Source organism: Anolis sagrei, chromosome Y (assembly GCF_037176765.1).
Source record: "Anolis sagrei isolate rAnoSag1 chromosome Y, rAnoSag1.mat, whole genome shotgun sequence".
Classification (NCBI taxonomy): domain Eukaryota; kingdom Metazoa; phylum Chordata; class Lepidosauria; order Squamata; family Dactyloidae; genus Anolis; species Anolis sagrei.
The window spans coordinates 77,684,691-77,702,793 of record NC_090035.1 but is presented as its reverse complement, the minus strand read 5'-3'; the positions used below and the strand labels follow the sequence as shown (position 1 = coordinate 77,702,793).

At 41.3% G+C, this 18,103-nt stretch overlaps 1 protein-coding gene across 1 annotated transcript; it reads left to right on the top strand.

The window, feature by feature from the left end:
* The first annotated feature begins 3,313 nt into the window (after window positions 1-3,313).
* On the top strand, window positions 3,314-17,998 carry LOC132781569 (tubulin-folding cofactor B). Its single transcript, XM_060785828.2, has 6 exons — window positions 3,314-3,490; window positions 11,192-11,335; window positions 11,637-11,733; window positions 12,015-12,206; window positions 13,372-13,444; window positions 17,304-17,998. The coding sequence occupies exons 1-6, from the start codon at window positions 3,380-3,382 to the stop codon at window positions 17,419-17,421; spliced, it is 735 nt and encodes a 244-aa protein (XP_060641811.2). The 5' UTR covers window positions 3,314-3,379; the 3' UTR covers window positions 17,422-17,998.
* Window positions 17,999-18,103: the final 105 nt, after the last annotated feature.

Here is an 18,103-nt window from a genome sequence, read left to right as displayed (position 1 = left end):
TATCCTTCCCTCCAATGAGCAGTCACTCTTTATTTCCTGAAGTATAGATCTTCTCGCGGTCCAAGGCACTCTCAGAATTTTCCTCCAACACCACAGTCCAAAAGCATCTCTCTTCCTTTGCTCAGCCTTCCTTATGGTCCATCTCCCGAATCCATAGGTTACTACAGGGAATACCATTGCTTTAATTATGCGGACCTTCGTTGCTAGTATGATGTGTCTACTCTTCACTCTTTGATCGAGATTGATCATTGCTCTCCTCCTGAGAAGGAAACATCTTCTGATTTCCTGGCTGCAGTCTGCATCTGCAGTCATCTTCATGCCTAGAAATACAAAGTCTGTTGCTGCCTCCACATTTTCTCCCTCTATTTGCCAGTTGTCAATCAGTCTGGTTGCCAGAATCTGAGTTTCATTGCAACCCAGATTTTGCCCTTTCTCCTTTCCCCTTGGTTGGAAGGCTCCTCAGCTCCTCCTCGCTTTCAGGCATCAAAGTGGTATCATCTGCATATTTAAGGTTGTGAATGTTTCTTCCAGCTATTTTGACTCCGGTCTTGCATTCATCAAGCCCTGCACTTCACATGATGTGCTTGCATACAAGCTGAAAGGTTGGGTGAGAGTAGACAGCCCTGCCGTATGCCTTTCCCAATCTTGAACCAGTCTGTTTTTCCATGGTCAGTTCTTACTGTTGCTACTTGGTCGTGATACAGATTCCTCAGGAGACAGGCAAGGTGGCTTGGTATCCCCATAAATACTAATAGGGCAATCATCATGAAACTAGAGAAATCAAAGTTAAAAACATACCCCATGTGTATTTAAAAATTAGCTTCCACTAAGGGTTTGTCTTATCTGGAACATTTGTGGTTAGCACCTAAAAAACATGTGCAATCAACAACTTTCACAGGACAGTTCAGGCAGAAGGTTAAAAAGCTGACAACGTGTTTATTGCCACACATGGGGGGAAAGAACTATTTGGGTCTTGTACTTTCTATTGTCAAGAAATCATGTGATTTACAAGAAGTCAGTTGGTCAATGTGCTAAATAAAGAATTAATCCTAGGTGGTAGTTTGTAATTGGATAACTTTTGTTGCAGTGCCAAAGAGTCTTGTCTATATAATGTTAGTCTGAAGAGACACTGGGTGCGGTAGCCTCTTGAAAGTACCAAGACCTGTGTGTTTGGTATGGCTGGCCCGTCTCATCATGATCATGATGAAAATAAACCTTGCTATTGTCCTTCTCCTGAGACTGGATGTTTGTCTTTCTGCCTCCTGCGAGCGGGCCCAATGCAGGGACCCTGAATTGGGGGTCCCTAGCAATACCACCAAGGACTTCCCACCATTTATTATGATCCACATTGTCAAAGGCTTTGGAATAGTCAATAAAACAGAAACAGATGGTTTTCTGAACAATAGCAATCTGTATAATGTTCGTTTTTGGGACTAGCATAACTCAAAAACCACTGGGCGAATTGACACCAAATTTGGACACAATAAAACTATCGGGCTAACGAGTGACCATCACTCATAAAAACACTGGAAAACACAGCAGAAGAGACTTAAAAACCCCAAAAAAATTATATTACAATGCATGCACAAAACCACACATATATATGTAAGCACACATATGCACAAATATACACACTATGTTAGGGACCCTAAATTGGGTCTTTTTAGGTCCACGTCGCGGGAGCATGAAAGGAAGGAGACAGTCCCAAAAAAGATCAAAAAACAAGGTTTATTTTAGTTTCTTCATGAAGAAGACAGACAGCCAGGTAGCATGCACAGATGCTACTCTTCAAGTGACTGCCGTGCCCCCTTGGCTTTTGACCACCAAATATATAACCTCAAGTAAACAAGAACATTTTTTTGTCATGGAAAGCACCCTCTTTCCAGCCCCCTCTCTTGACCTTTTGATGGAAAGTACCTTCTTGTACATGCAGACTCTGCGCTTCAAAAAAACAACCTTTGAAGTTAACCACAAGCATCCTGTATAAGAAAAGTACCTCTATATGTCACATCTTGTTTCTTCCGTGCTGCTCTTTTTCTACAGAGAAAGGGTATATCTCTCTTTTGCTGTTAATTTGATTCAAAGCCCCTTACTTAGTATTTGCAAATTTCGCTCAAAGACCCTTTCAACACAAAACACATATACACAGACTGGGCCACAGTAGCGCATGGCAGGGTACGGCTAGTAACATATATAATAATATATTATAGTAATAATCATTGCTATAATATATAAACATTATCTATCTGTAATATTATATATATATAATATATATAATTGCTATAATAATATATAACCATTATATATGTTATTATATAATATATATATAATATAATAATATATTATAGTAATAATCATTGCTATAATATATAATCATTATCTATATCTGTAATATTATATATACTATTATATATATAATTGCTATAATAATAATAATCATAATATATACATATATATATATATTTCCCAAAACTACATCACTTTGCAATCCTGCACAAAAGCATCATTATCCTAATCACCATTATTATTATTAATATTGCTATTTTTCTTCTTTCAGCCTTAATTAGAGCATCTTCCTATTCATTCCAATGGATAGCCCTAAGTGAGGGCAGCCTTCCCTGCATGTAACTTTGCCCTCACTTACCCTGCCTTCAGCCTCCATCTTTTTTTCTATTTCTCGTCATCTCATTGGTCGAGAGAGCTTTTTCCTCGCATTCTATTGGCCAACGTCCTTGGGGGTTTCCAATATGATTCGAGAAGAGGGCGGGACTAAGGTGCAAAGAAATGAAGAGATACTGAGGGGAATGTGGAGTTTCTGGAGGGTGCTGATTGGATAGGCAAGTATTGGAGGCGGGGCAAATTTTGCCCGGCGCGGGCTGCGGATTGGCTGAGCCTCCTCGCGCCTCTCTGCGGATTGGCTAAGCATTAATAGGGGGTGGGAAGCGCGAGCGAGCGACTGAGGAAAATATATTAAGCGCTGAGGGGGTTTTCTTTGGTGCTGATTGGCTAGAAAGGTAACGGAGGCGGGGCAAGTATCGCTCGATGTGAGCAGCTATTGGTCAAACCCTTCGCGCCCGGCTGTGGATTGGTCCAAACGTCGAAAGGGGCGGGAGCAAAGGGGGAGGGGAGGGGAAAACGTCGAAGAGAGAGTGAGGTAAATAGTATTAAAGCGCTGAGGGGATTTTTCCTCAGGCGGGGCTTCGGATGCTGATTGGCTCGGAGGGTAAAAAAGGCGGGGCAAAAGTTGGGCGGCGCGGGCGGCGATTGGTGGAGCCCCTCGCGCCCGGCTGCGGATTGGCTGGGCGCCGGGAGCGGCTGGCGAGGGTCAGTCTGAGGCGAGGAGCGGCGGCTGCGAGGCGTTCTTCCGAGCGGCGCCGGGATGAGCGTGACGGGGACGCCCGCCGTGGTCTCGGTCTCCATCAGCAGCAACCTCAACTCCTTCCGGAGCCTGAAGCGCTACGCCCGAGGCCTCACCCTCGCCGAGTTCAAGGTGAGCAAGGCCGGAAGAAGGACTAGGCCCAGATTTAAAGGGACAGGAACCCATTATTATCATTATTATTATTGTTATTATTATTATTGTTATGTATCAAGGGGACCCCTGTTGTTACCTTATTATTACTATAAATATAATTATAATAATTATAATATACTATTGCTATTTATATATAATATAAATATATTATTTTAATAAATATTATACCTTATTACTATTATTATTATTATTATTATTATTATGTATCAAGGCGACCCCTGTTGTTACCTTATTATTACTATAACTATAATAATATATTATTACTATTGTTATTTATATATAATATAAATATATTATTTTAATAAATATTATACCTTATTACTATTATGCATCAAGGATACCTTATTACTATTACTATTATTATTGTTATTATGTAGCAAGGGAACCCCTGTTGTTACGTTATTATTACTATAACTATAATAATAATATATTACTATTGTTATTTTTATATAATATAAATATTATATTATTTTAATAAATATTTTACCTTATTACTATTATTATATTATTGTAATATTATTATTATGTATCAAAGGAGTCCTTGTTACCTTATTATTACTATTACTATAATATTAATATATTATTACTATTGTTATTTATATATAATATAAATATATTATTTTAATAAATATTATACCTTATTCCTATTATTATTATTATTTTATTATGTATCAAGGGGACCCTTGTTGTTACCTTATTACTATAACTATAATAATAATATATTATTTTATATAATATAAATATTATATTATTTTAATAAATATTTTACCTTATTACTATTATTATATTATTGTAATATTATTATGTATCAAAGCAATCCTTTGGGTTCTTTTTATGACTATTATTTATAAAGGTCCTTTTTATTACTACTACTATTATTGTATATAAAAGGGCCCCTATTATTATTATTATTATTATTATTTATAAAGGGGTCCTTTTAATGACAATTAGTGTTCATAAAGGGGGACCTTATTATTATTATTTCACATATTTGTATCCCACCCATCTCATTCTAATAGGGGAGTCAGGGCGGCCTTACAGCAGGCAGCAATTCAATGCCAATACATATTATTATTATTATTATTATTATTATTATTATTATTTATAAAGGGACCGCTCTTATTACTCTTTATGTATAAAGGGGGACCTATTATTATTTATCAAGGGAGGCTATTATTTATAAGGGGGGTCCTTTTAATGACAATTACTATTATTGTTCATAAAGGGGGGCCTTATCATTATTACTGTTATTTGACATATTTGTGTCCCCCCTTCTCACCCTAAAAGGGGACTCAGGGCAGCCTTACAACAGGCAGCGATTTGATGCCAATATAAACCATACAATTAAATATTAATTATTAAAACATCGATTAAAATAACGTAATCCAGATTGTAGTCCAAGTCCTGTCCAGTTGTAAATTCCATTAGTCCATTATCCTTATTGCACTATTTCCGTTTTGAACGCTTATTCCCACAGCCAGGTCTTAAGCTTTTTCCTGTATTATTTATAAAGGGTGCCTCTTATTATTATTGAGCCCACTGATGGTGCAGCAGGTTAAACCGCTGAACTGCAGAACTTGCTGACCAAAAGGTTGGCAGTTTGAATCCGGGCAGTGAGGTGAGCTCCCACTTCTGCCAACCTAGCAGTTTGAAAACATGCAAATGTGAATAGATCAATAGGTACCGCTTCAGCAGAAAGGTAACAGCACTGCATCCTGGCCACATGACCTTGTATGTGTCTATAGACACCGCTGGCTCTTTGGCTTAGAAATTGAGATGAACACCAACCCCCAGAGTCGTACATGACTGGACTTAAAGTCAGGGGAAACTTTTATCTTTACCTATTATTATTATTATTATTATTACCTATTATTATTATCCTATTATGCTTATTATTGATAAAGGGGATATTATTTATTTATAAAAGTGATCCTCCTCCTCCTCCTTCTTCATAATAATAATAATAATAGAGGGGGCATTATTATTATTTGTAAAGGGTGCCCGTGATTATTATTATTATTAATTATAATAATAAGAGGGGACCTATTATCATTTATAAAGGGAGACCACTGTTATTGCTATTTAGAAAGAGGCCCTTATTATTATTATTATTATTATTACTTCTTATTTATAAAGGGGACCTCTTTTATTGTTATTATTTCTAAAGGGGTCCTTTTTATTACTATTATTTATTTATAAAGCAGGGGCCTATCATTTATAAAGGAGGACTCTGTTGTTATTATTATTAATAATAAAACAGGCTATTATTATTTACAAAGGGGGACCTATTATTCCTATCACTATTATGATTATTACCATTATTATTTATAAAGGGGGGTGTATTACTATCACTATCACTATTGCTATTATTTTTATTTATGAAGGGGGCACTCTTATTGCTGTTGCTACTATTATTTATAAGGGACACCCCTATTATTCCTATTGCTATTACTATTAATAATATTACTATCTCAATTGAGACATAAAGCGGCTCACAACATTAGAAAAACTGTTCTATTTAAAACCCACAACATATAAATGTTATAATTCAATTAAAATCCTTTAAAATACATTTATAAACTATTAAAATAATCAAGTCCCTTACAGCACCCCATTGGCTCACTCTTAAGAACTCTTTTCTTTCAAATGTATAAAAAGAAAATTACCTTTTCAACTCACACTTGCTTCCTTTGCCCCCAAATTAGGTGTAATTTATGAAGTAAGTAGAACTTTACTAATTAAAAATGATTTGCCTTCCTCACTCAAACCCTCTTCACTGAAAAAATCTGGGGTTGTGGTTTATAATTAAGGGGTCCTTTAAAAAAAAGACTGCTTCTTCTATCATATTCCCTTATTCAATCGTCCCCTTTTCCAGACCCCTTTCCCCCCTCAAAATTAGCAATAATAAGTTATGAATAAAAAGGTACTCCCATTTTGTAATTGACTTCTACACTCATATCCTCAACCCCCCAAAACTAGGTGTCATAACTAAGTAAAAAGGATCCCCCTTTTTAAAAGTAAATTTGCTTCCCCATTCTCATCCCCTTCTCCTCAAATTAAAGTTATATCAAAGTAAAGGGGAACCATGCTTTTAAAAATAAATTGCCTTCCTCTCATCCATAACCATGACTTCTCCCCTTTCCAGTTTATAGATCGTAAATTGTGACAGAAGTAAATCAAAGTTCCATTTCCAAGACTGGGTTTGAATCTTTCCTCTTCCCTTGTAGGGGGAGATATGGCTTCCTCCTACTTTTGGTGGGTTTGGATTGCAATGCAAGAGAGTGGTCAGACCTGGACCAAAAGCTTTCTCTCAACCTTGGTCCTCTTCCTGATAAACCTGGTGTGTCTACACTGTAGGATTGATGCAGTTTGACACCACATTCACTGCGATGGCTCAATGGTAGTTATAATTTGGTGCAGCATCTACTGTCTTTGGCAGGGAAGGCGAAATATCTTGGGAAACTTTCCACAGCTGCAGTATTGCCCCATTTTGAAAGAGAGTCCTCATGAATGAGAGTCCCTGACATTTGTTAGGATGCCCCTGGTTGTTGTCTGCCTGCATTGAGGACTGATACATGTCTTTGCAACATTGGTTCGCAACCTGTGGGACCCCAGGTGTTTTGGCCTACAACTCCCAGAAATCCCATCCAGTTTACCAGCTGTTAGGATTTCTGGGAGTTGAAGGCCAAAACATCTGGGGAACCACATGTCTAGAGGCTTGGTTGGTGTATTTTACAATTGATTTAACTGTTCACACCTCATTGATGGCACCCGTTATTTCTTCCTTTCGATGCTTCATATATAGCTGTGACTACAGAATCACCAAATAAGTATTCACTTCAGGGATGGGCTGGTGCCCAATGGACTGTAACATTGCAATGATCCCAGTGACTTACTGATTTGGAGGAGACTGAGATCTGCATTGTTAATATTAATCATCTTTGAAGGGTTTGATGTAAATATTATGCACAGAGAGCATGTGCATAAGAGCACCTGCATGGTTGGAAATACACAAGGATATGGAAAACATTGAAAGAGCTTGCTTTCTGTTCCTTGTAGAAAAAATGGATGCAGGGGAATGACTAGAAGGGAATTTTAAAAAGCCATGTTTCTGCAGTTTGGTCTCTTTGTTTTATCAATAACTAACTGAAGCTTTATGCAGCCCACCTTCTCCTCAGTGGACATTTGGGATTTCTTCTCTTTAATATAGTATGCTCATTTTATGGACAGAGCTGAATTTAAAGTCACAACAACAATCACAGCAATTTTTATTGATTAGCCAATTGGCCTTATCAAAAACAAACAGTGCAGACACAACATGCATCTAGCCCTCTTAAAATAAAATACAAATATACAGGTAGCCATAGATATATGCATCAACTATCCTCGTCTCCCCTACACTGCACCCCAATCTGATCTATGTACTCCGACCTCCTTTTAGCAGCTTTAAACAAATAAAGGGCAACTTGTGTTGTCAGAATGGGGTTATAACCAGCCAACAAAAATGAAGTTTTGGCCCCTGTATCCTAACTTGTTTTATTGCAACTAAAAGGCCATAAGTATTGTTTCCTTTCTTTTTCTTATAGATTGCAGTGATGTAAAGTGTGGTTCAGATTTTCGACTTCAGGTCAAAAGTTGTGATGCTTAGTTGGCGGTTCTTTTTTGTTTGTTGTTTATTTTCTGGTTGTATTAATTTGTTGTTATTGTTATAAATTAAATTTCCTAAGTTTAGAGACATGCATCGTTCATTCCACCCAGAGATTGTTTGAGCTTGAGGTACCAAGGATATACAAATTGATTGCTGTAGTGTTTTGTGGCCCTTTCAGGATCCTAAGGGAGTGTCCTCTAATGGAGAAAGTAAATGTATGCCCTGCGGATACTGGTATGGCCCTTTGCTGCTTTGCAGCAAGGACCAAACTGCAAACAATGTGTTTTGTGTGCCCATTGACTGCAGCATCTTTGATATTGCAGAGCATTGGCTTCTTTTGCTTTCTGAATGTCTGTGCGGATAGATTTCCATGCCACTAATGTGGTGGGGGAAATAATGAAATTCCGTGTAGGAACATTTTGCTTTTGGGTACTGCTAGACAGCCAGGGTTTGTCTTTCCCAGCTTGATTTTGAACTGGATGCCATGCTCTGCGTCATGCATATTTTTGCATGGATGCAGCACACACACAGTTCCCCTCTTTGTGGCGTCCTTTGATTCGATATCTCCTTTCACATACAAAGCTGCTCTTTGGCGCCATCCAACCACCCATCCCCTGCTTGCTTCAAGTTCCAAACTTGTTTCTCTGTCTTCCCACCTTGTCTGTTTATAATACATTTTCATCAAATGCTTGACAGTGCATCGTTCGGTCTGGGAAAATCTCCATTTTGAGCTGCCCATCCATCAGCCAGCACTCTGTCAACAGCAGATCCTTTTGTCTTCCACACACATCCAAACTGGGATTAACTGCGGCTTGGCAGCTGGTGGACAGTGCTTGGCTAGGTGCGCCAGCCAAGCGGCCCTGATGCTCTGCGGCCCCCTCTCCTCCTCCTCCCGGTTGCAAATGCAGCATGTGGCCCTGTGCCAAAGGCTGGCTTTTGTTTCAGCACTTCACCACCCCCCTCTCTGCAATACTGGCAGCGTGAAACTAGCATGACATTTGGAGGTTTGCTGACAACACTCGCCTGGCTCATGTACCTCTTTCACCTTCGTTATTGGTCCCGCATAACCTCTTTTGAACATCTGTGAGCTTTACAGACTGCATCACAGAAGTGATTGGCTGGTTGCTGTCGCGATGCAGAGCTCCAGCCAACAATTTGGGGACTGAGTCCCCTACAGAGCCATTTTGTCAAGCATATTATGGCATAGCTGGACCAATGCTATCCCATCCAGTGTGGCAGCAACAACTACAACAGGAATGGGCCAACTTTGGCTCTCCTGGTATTTTGGACTTCAACTCCCACAATTCCTAACAGCCAGTAGGCCGTTAGGAATTGTGGGAGTTGAAGTCCAAAACACCAGGAGAGCCAAAGTTGGCCCTCATGTCTAAATTAGACAATAGCTTGTTGTAGCCATTGAATACTGGACTGGGTTTGAATACCCACTGAGCGATGGAAACCCACTAAGTGACCTTGGTGCAAATCATGCTTTTGTCAGCCTCAGAGGAAGGCAAAGGCAAAATCCACTCTGAGCAAATCTTGCCAAAACAATCCCTGGTATGGTCTCTATAACAGTGTGAAGGTACACAATAGCAGCGGATGCACCCACCTTTGGGTTCAGTTGCCACGTAGGTTGGCAACTATAGTGGAAGCACCACATTACACAGCCACATTGGATTTAAGGCATTTGGTGTAGGAATATTTGATAACAGAGTGCAGCAATGCCAGTGCTATATATGTGCTTATGATAGGAAACAGGAGAGAAAATACGCAGGATGCTCTGGCAAGGATTAAAAAGGTTAAAGGATTGCTTTTATTGTTGCAGGCAGTACAGTACAGTACATCTATATAAATAAAAATGTAATGTTCGTTTGTGGGATTAACATAACTCAAAAACCACTGAACGAATTGACACCAAATTTCGACACATAGAATCATAGAATCAAATAGTTGGAAGAGACCTCATGGGCCATCCAGTCCAACCCCTTGCCAAGAAGCAGGACACAAGACACCTATCAGGCCAATGAGTGACCATCACTCATGAAAACACTAAAAAACATAGCAGAAGAGACTTAAAAAGCAAAAAAAAAAATTACATTACAACATATGTGCAAAACCACATATATACACATACATACACACACAAAACTCATATACACAGGGCCACAGCAACCCATGGCAGGGAATGGCTAGGATATAAATAAAAGTGTAATGTTCGTTTGTGGGATTAACATAACTCAAAAACCACTGGACGAATTGACACAATACAATAAGTGACCGCCACTCATAAAAACACTGAAAAACACAAAAAGCCAAAAACGAAAAAATACAACACATTTGCAAACCCACACACACACACACACACACATTTATACACAAAGAAACACATATATACACAAAATATACACACATAAAACACACAGACTGGGCCACAGCAACACGTGGCATGGGACGGCTAGTCTCAGATAAAAGAGTAGATAGCCCAAAATGGTGCCGTGGGTTAAAAGCACTGAGCTGCTGAACTTGTTGACCAAAAGGTCGCAGGTTCGAATATGGGGAGCAGCGTGAGCCCCAGCTTCTACCAACCTAGCAGTTTGAAGACATGCAAGAGTTTATGGCTGTACATTTCCAGGGCCTAATAGAAGAAAGCGGGCTAGGTAATTGGTAGAAAAAGATATGGCCAATTTCAACAGTATCTGGGGCAGAGCTAGAACTAGTCGTTCTCAAAGGTTTGTTTAAACCACCAGGTCTTCAGGCTCTTACAAAAGGAGGGGAGGGATGGGGCCTGTCTTATTTCTCCAGAAAGGGTGTTCCAGAGGCGGGGGGCCACCACCGAGAGGGCCCTCTCTCTTGTCCCCACCAACCGTGCTTGTGACGGTGGTGGGAGTGAAAGGAGGGCCTCCCCGGAAGATCTTTAAGTTGTAAGCCACTCTGAGTCCCCTTTGGGGTGAGAAGGGCCACATATAAATGTCGTAAATAAATAAATAAATAACAGACTCCATCTTTCCCAACAGTGTAAGTTGGAACTGGTTGTGGGCAGCCCGGCATCATGCATGGACCTCGAGCTTTACACTGCAGACGACAAGTTTGTGATGAAACTGGACAGCGACGAGGCCTTGCTGGGGTCTTACCCCGTTGATGACGGGTGCAGGATTCACGTGAGTGCTGCTTTTCTCTAGGGGAGTAGCAGAACAACATTAACTTCTAGGGCTGAGGAGTTTCTTGGAATACTGGCTGGCAGCTCTAGAAACCAGCAGAGATATGGGATGGGTAAAAAAATGTATATAAATACATCCTTTTAGAAAAAGCCAAACAGAGGACCATACTTGTATTTATTGTTACTAAAGTAACCATGGAAAGAAGGGATCTTTTGCCAGGAGTGTGACAACAGGCTAACTAATACCTTCTTAAAAATTATATGCCAGTAATGTGAGGTAACTATTCTGTTTGGATTTGTAGGTTATCGACAGGAGTGGTGCGAACATTGGGGAATATGAAGACTTGTCAAGGGTGGAGAAGTTTGAGCTGGCCGATGCCGATTATGACAAAAGAACAGGTGAGGACAGATGGGGATTATTGGCATGGAAATGTGGTTGCAACGTTATTTCAGAAATAGCCTCCTGAGGATATAAATCGTGTGATTTCCCAGGAAGGTCTGAGACATTGATTATCCCTTCATAGAAAGAATGAGATGGCTTATTTCTATGGTTGCTGTAGACTGTGTGCTGTATTGAGTTATCTTTAAAATACTTTGCAAAGAATGGGTTTGTAAGAAAGCATCTGCAGACACATACTTCATAATGAAAGTCAGGACCAACCTTATTTCTTTTCCCACAGACACTGCTCGCTCCTTCATGAAACGCAGCAAGCTGGGGCAGTACAATCGGGAAGAGATGCTGAAGAAGGAGGCTGAGCAAGAGCAGAAGCTGGCGGAGGAGAAGGCCTTGGCGGAGGCGATATCCGTGGGGGCGAGGTGTGAGGTGCGGTCATCAGGGCAGCCCAACAAACGGGGGACCGTGATGTATGTTGGTGAGTAAAGAGAAAATAATAATAATAATAATAATAATAATAATAATGAGACGGAGGGCCTGATTCTGGCAGCCCAAGAACAAGCCATCAAAGCCAGAATTGAAAAGTCGACAACAGATCCCAAATGTAGACTCTGCAAGGAAGCAGATGAAACAATAGATCCCATCCTCAGCTGCTGCAAGAAGATCACGCAGACAGACTACAAGCAGAGGCATAATACCGTTGCTCTGGAATTGGAACTTGTGCCACAAACACCATCTGCCTGTGACAAAGAACTGGTGGGATCACAAGCCGGAAAAAGTTACAGAGAATGAACATGCCAAACTCCTCTGGGACTTCCAAATTCAGACAGACAGAGTTCTAGAGCATAACACTCCTGACCTCACGATCGTGTTAAAAAACAAAGTATGGATCGTTGATGTCACAATCCCAGGTGACAGCAGGATTGCAGATAAACAACAGGAAAAGCTAACATGATATAAGGATTTAAAGATCAGACTGCAAAGACTCTGGCACAAGCCATTCAAGGTGGACCTAGTAGTGATCGGCACATTGGGTGCAGTGCCTAAAGACCTTGGCCTGTACTTAAACCCAATCGGTGCTGACAAAATTACCATCGGCCAGCTGCAGAAGGCCACCTTACTGGGATCTGCACGCATTATTCGCTGATACATCACAAAGTCCTAGACACTTGGGAAGTGTCCGATGTGTGATCCAATACAACAGCCAGCAGAGTGATCTTGCCAGCTGTGGACTCATCTTGTTGTTTCTCAATAATAATAATAATAATAATAATAAAGTATTTATAACCCGGCCCTCTCTCCAGCGGATTCAGGTGTCTCACGGCATGAATAGTACAACAAAATGCATGAAAACAAAATAAAGAATGCCTGCCTCCGATGAGGCAGTTGCTTCAAGGGAAAGAAGGGTTGTTGACGTTTCTAAGCCCCATTTTGGCAACATTCATTACCAGATTTTACCATTAATTCATTGGGCTTAATCCTGACATGGGCAAACTTCGTCCTTCTTCCAGGTGTGTTGGAGAGTTGAAGTCCAAAACACCGGGAGGGCTGAAGTTTGCCCATGCCTGTTCTGGAGGAACAAAATCTGGAAACCATTAGTCTGGTGCACCTTTATATCTCCCTCCCTTTTATTCTCTCCATAGGTTTAACTGAGTTCAAACCTGGTTACTGGATCGGCATCAAGTATGACGAGCCTTTGGGGAAGCATGACGGCAGGTAAGGCTTTTCCCTTCAAGTGGCAACGCTTTCTGTCTCCCCCAGTCCACTCTGTTGCAAGCTTGAGATAAACAAAACACGGCCTTTTAAATGGTGGCCCAGGTTTTGAAGGGTTTAGATACAGGGACAAAAATGAGTCCACAGCTGATGAAAGCGAATCACGCAAAGTCACTACATTAAAAAATTCTGGATTCATTCCATGCTAGCGCATGCAGATAAAAGCATAAATACTTCCAATATAATTTGCTATGGCATTATCTTCACTGGCATTATTGGTATTTAGAGAGTGTTTTTTTCTTAATGTGTACATGGGCCTTAGTCTGCTTGGCGCAATGGAGGATGAGGGAAGACAAAAATGATTTTCTTTCTCCCACCACTTTTAAAGCACACACTGTAGCTACTATTAATCTATCAAATTCTGTATACATTACTTTGTATTAGATTTTAAACTGGAGTATATACCTGGCTTTGCTTGGGTATCGCAAGGGCCACTGACCCCCCCCCCCCCCCAACTTTCATCTCTTTTTTCTGGGTTTTTTTTTTTTTGTCGTGTCAGGAGCAACTTGAGAAACTGCAAGTCGCTTCTGGTGTGAGGAAATTGACCAGGGGACGCCTGGATGTTTTTGATGTTTTATTGTCTTTGTGGGAGGCTTCTCTCATGTCCCCACATGAGGAGCTGGAGCTGATAGTGGGAGCTCATCCATGCTCTCCCCAGATTCGAACATGCAACCTGTTGGTCTGCGGCACAGGGGTTTAACCCACCGCCACCGGGGGCTCCTTTTTTCTGTTTACCTCCCCTCATACCTTTCCCCCTTTTCTTTCTCTTCTTTCCTTTCCTCATTTTTCTTCTTCCCCCCTTCCCTTCCTTCTCCCTTCCTTTCCCTACTTTTTTTTATTTTCTCCCCCTCCTCTTTTTCCCTTCTCAAGGTCTGAGAGGGTCTACCTCACAATGTTTCCATGGTAATATGGCTGTCCTTGTGGCTCTTTTCTTCTTTCGTGCTCCATATTTCTCACAGGGAGATGGGGCGGGATTTGAATAAAGTTGTGTTGTTGTTGTTTCCCTCATACACAGGTCACGCTCCCTCCTTCCTTTCCCTCCCTTCCCCTCATATACAGGTCATCTTTATTTGTTTGTTTGTTTGTTTGTTTCCTCTCTTCCTCTCATATGCACATCACCTTTCTTTCTTTCTTTCTTTCTTTCTTTCTTTCCTCTCTTCCCCTCATACACTCATCACCCTTCTTTTCCTTTCCTTTCTTCCTTCCTTCCTCCCTCTTTCTTTCTTTTTCTTTCTTTATTTCCTCTCTTCCCCTCATACACTCACCGCCTTTCTTTTCCTTTCCTTCCTTCCTTCCTTCTCTGTCTGTCTGTCTCTCTCCTTCCTTCCCCTCATACACGTCACCTTCCCTTTCTTTTTCTTTCTTTCTTTCTTTCTTTCTTGCTTTCCTCTCTCCCCCCATACACTCATCACCTTTCTTTTCCCTTCTTCCTTCCTTCCTCTTTCTTTCTTTTTCTTTTTCTTTTTCTTTCTTCTCTGTCTCTCTCTCTCCTTCCTTCCCCTCATACACATGTCACCTTCCCTTTCTTTCTTTCTTTCTTTCTTTCTGTCTGTCTTTCTGTCTTTCTTTCTTTCCTCTCTCCCCCTCATACACTCATCACCTTTCTTTTCCTTTCCTTTCCTTCCTTCCTTCCTCTTTCTTTCTTTCTTTCTTTCTTTCTTTCTTTCTTCTCTGTCTCTCTCTCTCCTCCCTTCCCCTCATATACATGTCACCTTTCCTTTCTTTCTTTCTTTCTGTCTGTCTGTCCCTCATAAACACATCACCTTTCTTTTCCCTTCCTTCCTTCCTTCCTTCCTTCCTTCCTTCCTTCCTTTCCTCTCTTCCCCTCATACACACATCACCTTTTTTCCTTCCTCTTCCTTCCTTCCTTCCCTGTCTGTCTCCTCCCTTCCCCTCATCCACGTCACCTTCCTTTTCTTTCTGTCTGTCTTTCTTCCTTTCCTATTTTCCCCTCATAAACACATCACCTTTCTTTTCCCTCCCTCCTTTCCTTTCCTCTCTTCCCCTCATACACACATCACCTTTTTTTCCTTCCTTCCTTCCTTCCTTCCTTCCTTCCTTCCTTCCTTCCTTTCTTTCTTTCCTCTCTTCCCCTCATACACACATCACCTTTTTCCTTCCCCTTCCTTCCTTCCTTTCCTCCCTTCTCCTCACACACACGTGTCACTTTTCTATCCCTTCTTTTTCTCCCCCTCTCTCCCTCTCTTTCTTTCCCCTTCACTTCCATACATATCACCTTTCTATATGAGGGACCTTCCAGACAGGCCCTATATCCCAGGATCTGATCCCAGGTTTTCTGCATTAAACTGGATTATATGAGTCCTTGCTGCCGGATAATCTGGGATAAACAGAAAATCTGTGGTCATATCCTGGAGTATGGGACCTGTCTGGAAGGACCCCCAACTTAACCTAGCAACACCCAATCCAGTGACATTACAAAGCCATTAGGGGCCCCGGTGGTGCAGTGGGTTAAACCCTTGTGCCAGCAGGACTGAAGACCAACAGGTCAGAGGTTCGAATTTGGGGAGGGCGCTTATCGCTCCATCTGTCAGCTCCAGCTCCTCATGCAGGGACACGAGGGAAGCCTCACATAGGGATGGTCAAGCATCCAGCATCCTTGCAGATGGCCAATTCTCTCACTCCAGGCGCAACTTGCAGTTTCTCAAGTCGCTCCAGACACAAAAATAATAATAACAAAGCCATTTCACCTTGCAACAGCTTAGGTGTGTTACAAACAAACATACTTTTGACTTAAACATATATAGATACTAGTGGTCCCCTGCCACGCGTTGCTGTGGCCCAGTCTGGTGATCTGGAAAATAAAGTAATTAGAAAGTGCTTGTTTCTAATATATGTAATGTCTTTCTGCTTGTGGGTAAACAGTATTTCTTGCTGTTTCTTTGACAGTGTTGACGTAGAGATTGTCTGGTTTGCCTACTCTGGAACATGCAACATATCATTGCCCTTCTTGAGGGGTCCCTTTCAAATCTATGATACTTTATCTGTGTGTGTGTGAATCATATATATCTATATCTATGGCTGGATGGCTCTCTGTCAGGAAGGCTTTGATTACGTTTTCTTGCCCTGGTGAAGGGAGTTAGATTGGATGGCCTTAAGTGTTTTCTGTTGGTCATGAGGGTTCAGTGTGGGAAGTTTGCCCCAATTCTGTAATTCGTGGTGTTCATTCAGAATGGTATTTGATTGGAGGTGAACTATAAATCCCAGTAACTACAGCTCCCAAATGCCAAGGTCTATTTCCCCCAAACCCCATCTGTGTTCATATTTGGGCATATATAATATTCGTGCCAAGTTTGGTCCAGATCCATCATTATTTGAGTCCACAGTGCCCTCTGGATGTAGGTGAACTACAACTCCCAAACTCAAGGTCAATGCCCACCAAACGCTGCTAGTATTTTTGTTGGTCATGGGAGTCCTGTGTGCCAAGGTTGGTTCAATTCCATCATTGTTGGAGTTCAGAATGCTCTTTGATTGTAGGTGAACTATAAATCCCAACAACTACAATTCCCAAATGACAAGATCATAATTTTTTGAGTGATGGCGTAGTGAGATGTTTTGTTGCCAAATTTGGTGTGATTTCGTTCATTGGTTCTTTTGTTTTTAAGGTACTCATTATGCAGAGCATTTTTATATATATAGAAAGATGGAGAAAATGATACTTTTATGCAAAGTTAAACGTAATGCAATAGATCTTAAAATGAGAAAAAGTGCCTTTCAACACAAAAGATATTGCAGAAACCTGATGGTGTGAGAGTTTCACTGCAATTTCCCTTCCTCTTGGCAGCGTCGGTGGAAAGCGGTACTTTGAGTGCCAGCCAAAATACGGGGCCTTTGTGAAGCCACAGCACGTGGTGGTGGGGGACTTCCCGGAAGAGGATTACGGCCTGGACGATGAGATGTGACAGGAAGGACGGGCGGAAACGGAAGCGGAGGAGAAGGCGGCTGCCGGCTCCGTTGTGGGACTTGTCCTGGTTGCTGCTGCGAAGCCCGGCTGCGTCCCGACGCCACCCGGGAGAATGTGGGGCCAGCCGGAGAGAGAAGATGCGGAAGCCACTTGTGTGTCCTTTTGACTCGTGTCGGTTGTTTTTTCCCCCCTTTTTCCCTAGTTGCCTCTTGTTTCATTCGGCAAAGGTGCCGCATCCCTTTGAGTGTGTCCTGATCCATACCAGTTCCGTAACATAGAGAATGTGAGCGTTGGCCTTGTAGTCGAAACCCTGAAGATGGAGAAGGGTTTTGTTTGTGGGTTTTTTTGTGTGCCAAGGGCCCTCGTTTCCGAAAGTGGCCCTTGAAGCGGATGGGGGTACGAAGCCTTTCCCTGCCCTTAAAAATATAACAATTCCAGACGGACATTTCCAACACCATGCCTTTTCTTTTCCCTTCTGTGATACTTTTGTGAGTGTGTGTGTTGTTGGCAGATGCTACGTGATGATTACAAATTAAAAATGTTTTGAATGGGGGGAGAAACATTCCAGACAAGAATTAATGTGTGGGAGAGTTTTATTTCATTTGACCTTCGGCATGCATTGTCCTAAAATTGGGGAGGGAGGTCACATTGCAGGCAGTCCCAGAGTTACAAACATCTAC

Coding starts and splice junctions, on each gene's coding strand:
- LOC132781569 (XM_060785828.2), top strand. CDS start 3,380: ATGAGCGTGACGGGGACGCCCGCCGTGGTCTCGGTCTCCATCAGCAGC. Junction 11,734..12,014: donor CGATTATGACAAAAGAACAG/GTGAGGACAGAT, acceptor CTTTTCCCACAG/ACACTGCTCGCTCCTTCATG. Junction 12,207..13,371: donor GGGGACCGTGATGTATGTTG/GTGAGTAAAGAG, acceptor TTCTCTCCATAG/GTTTAACTGAGTTCAAACCT.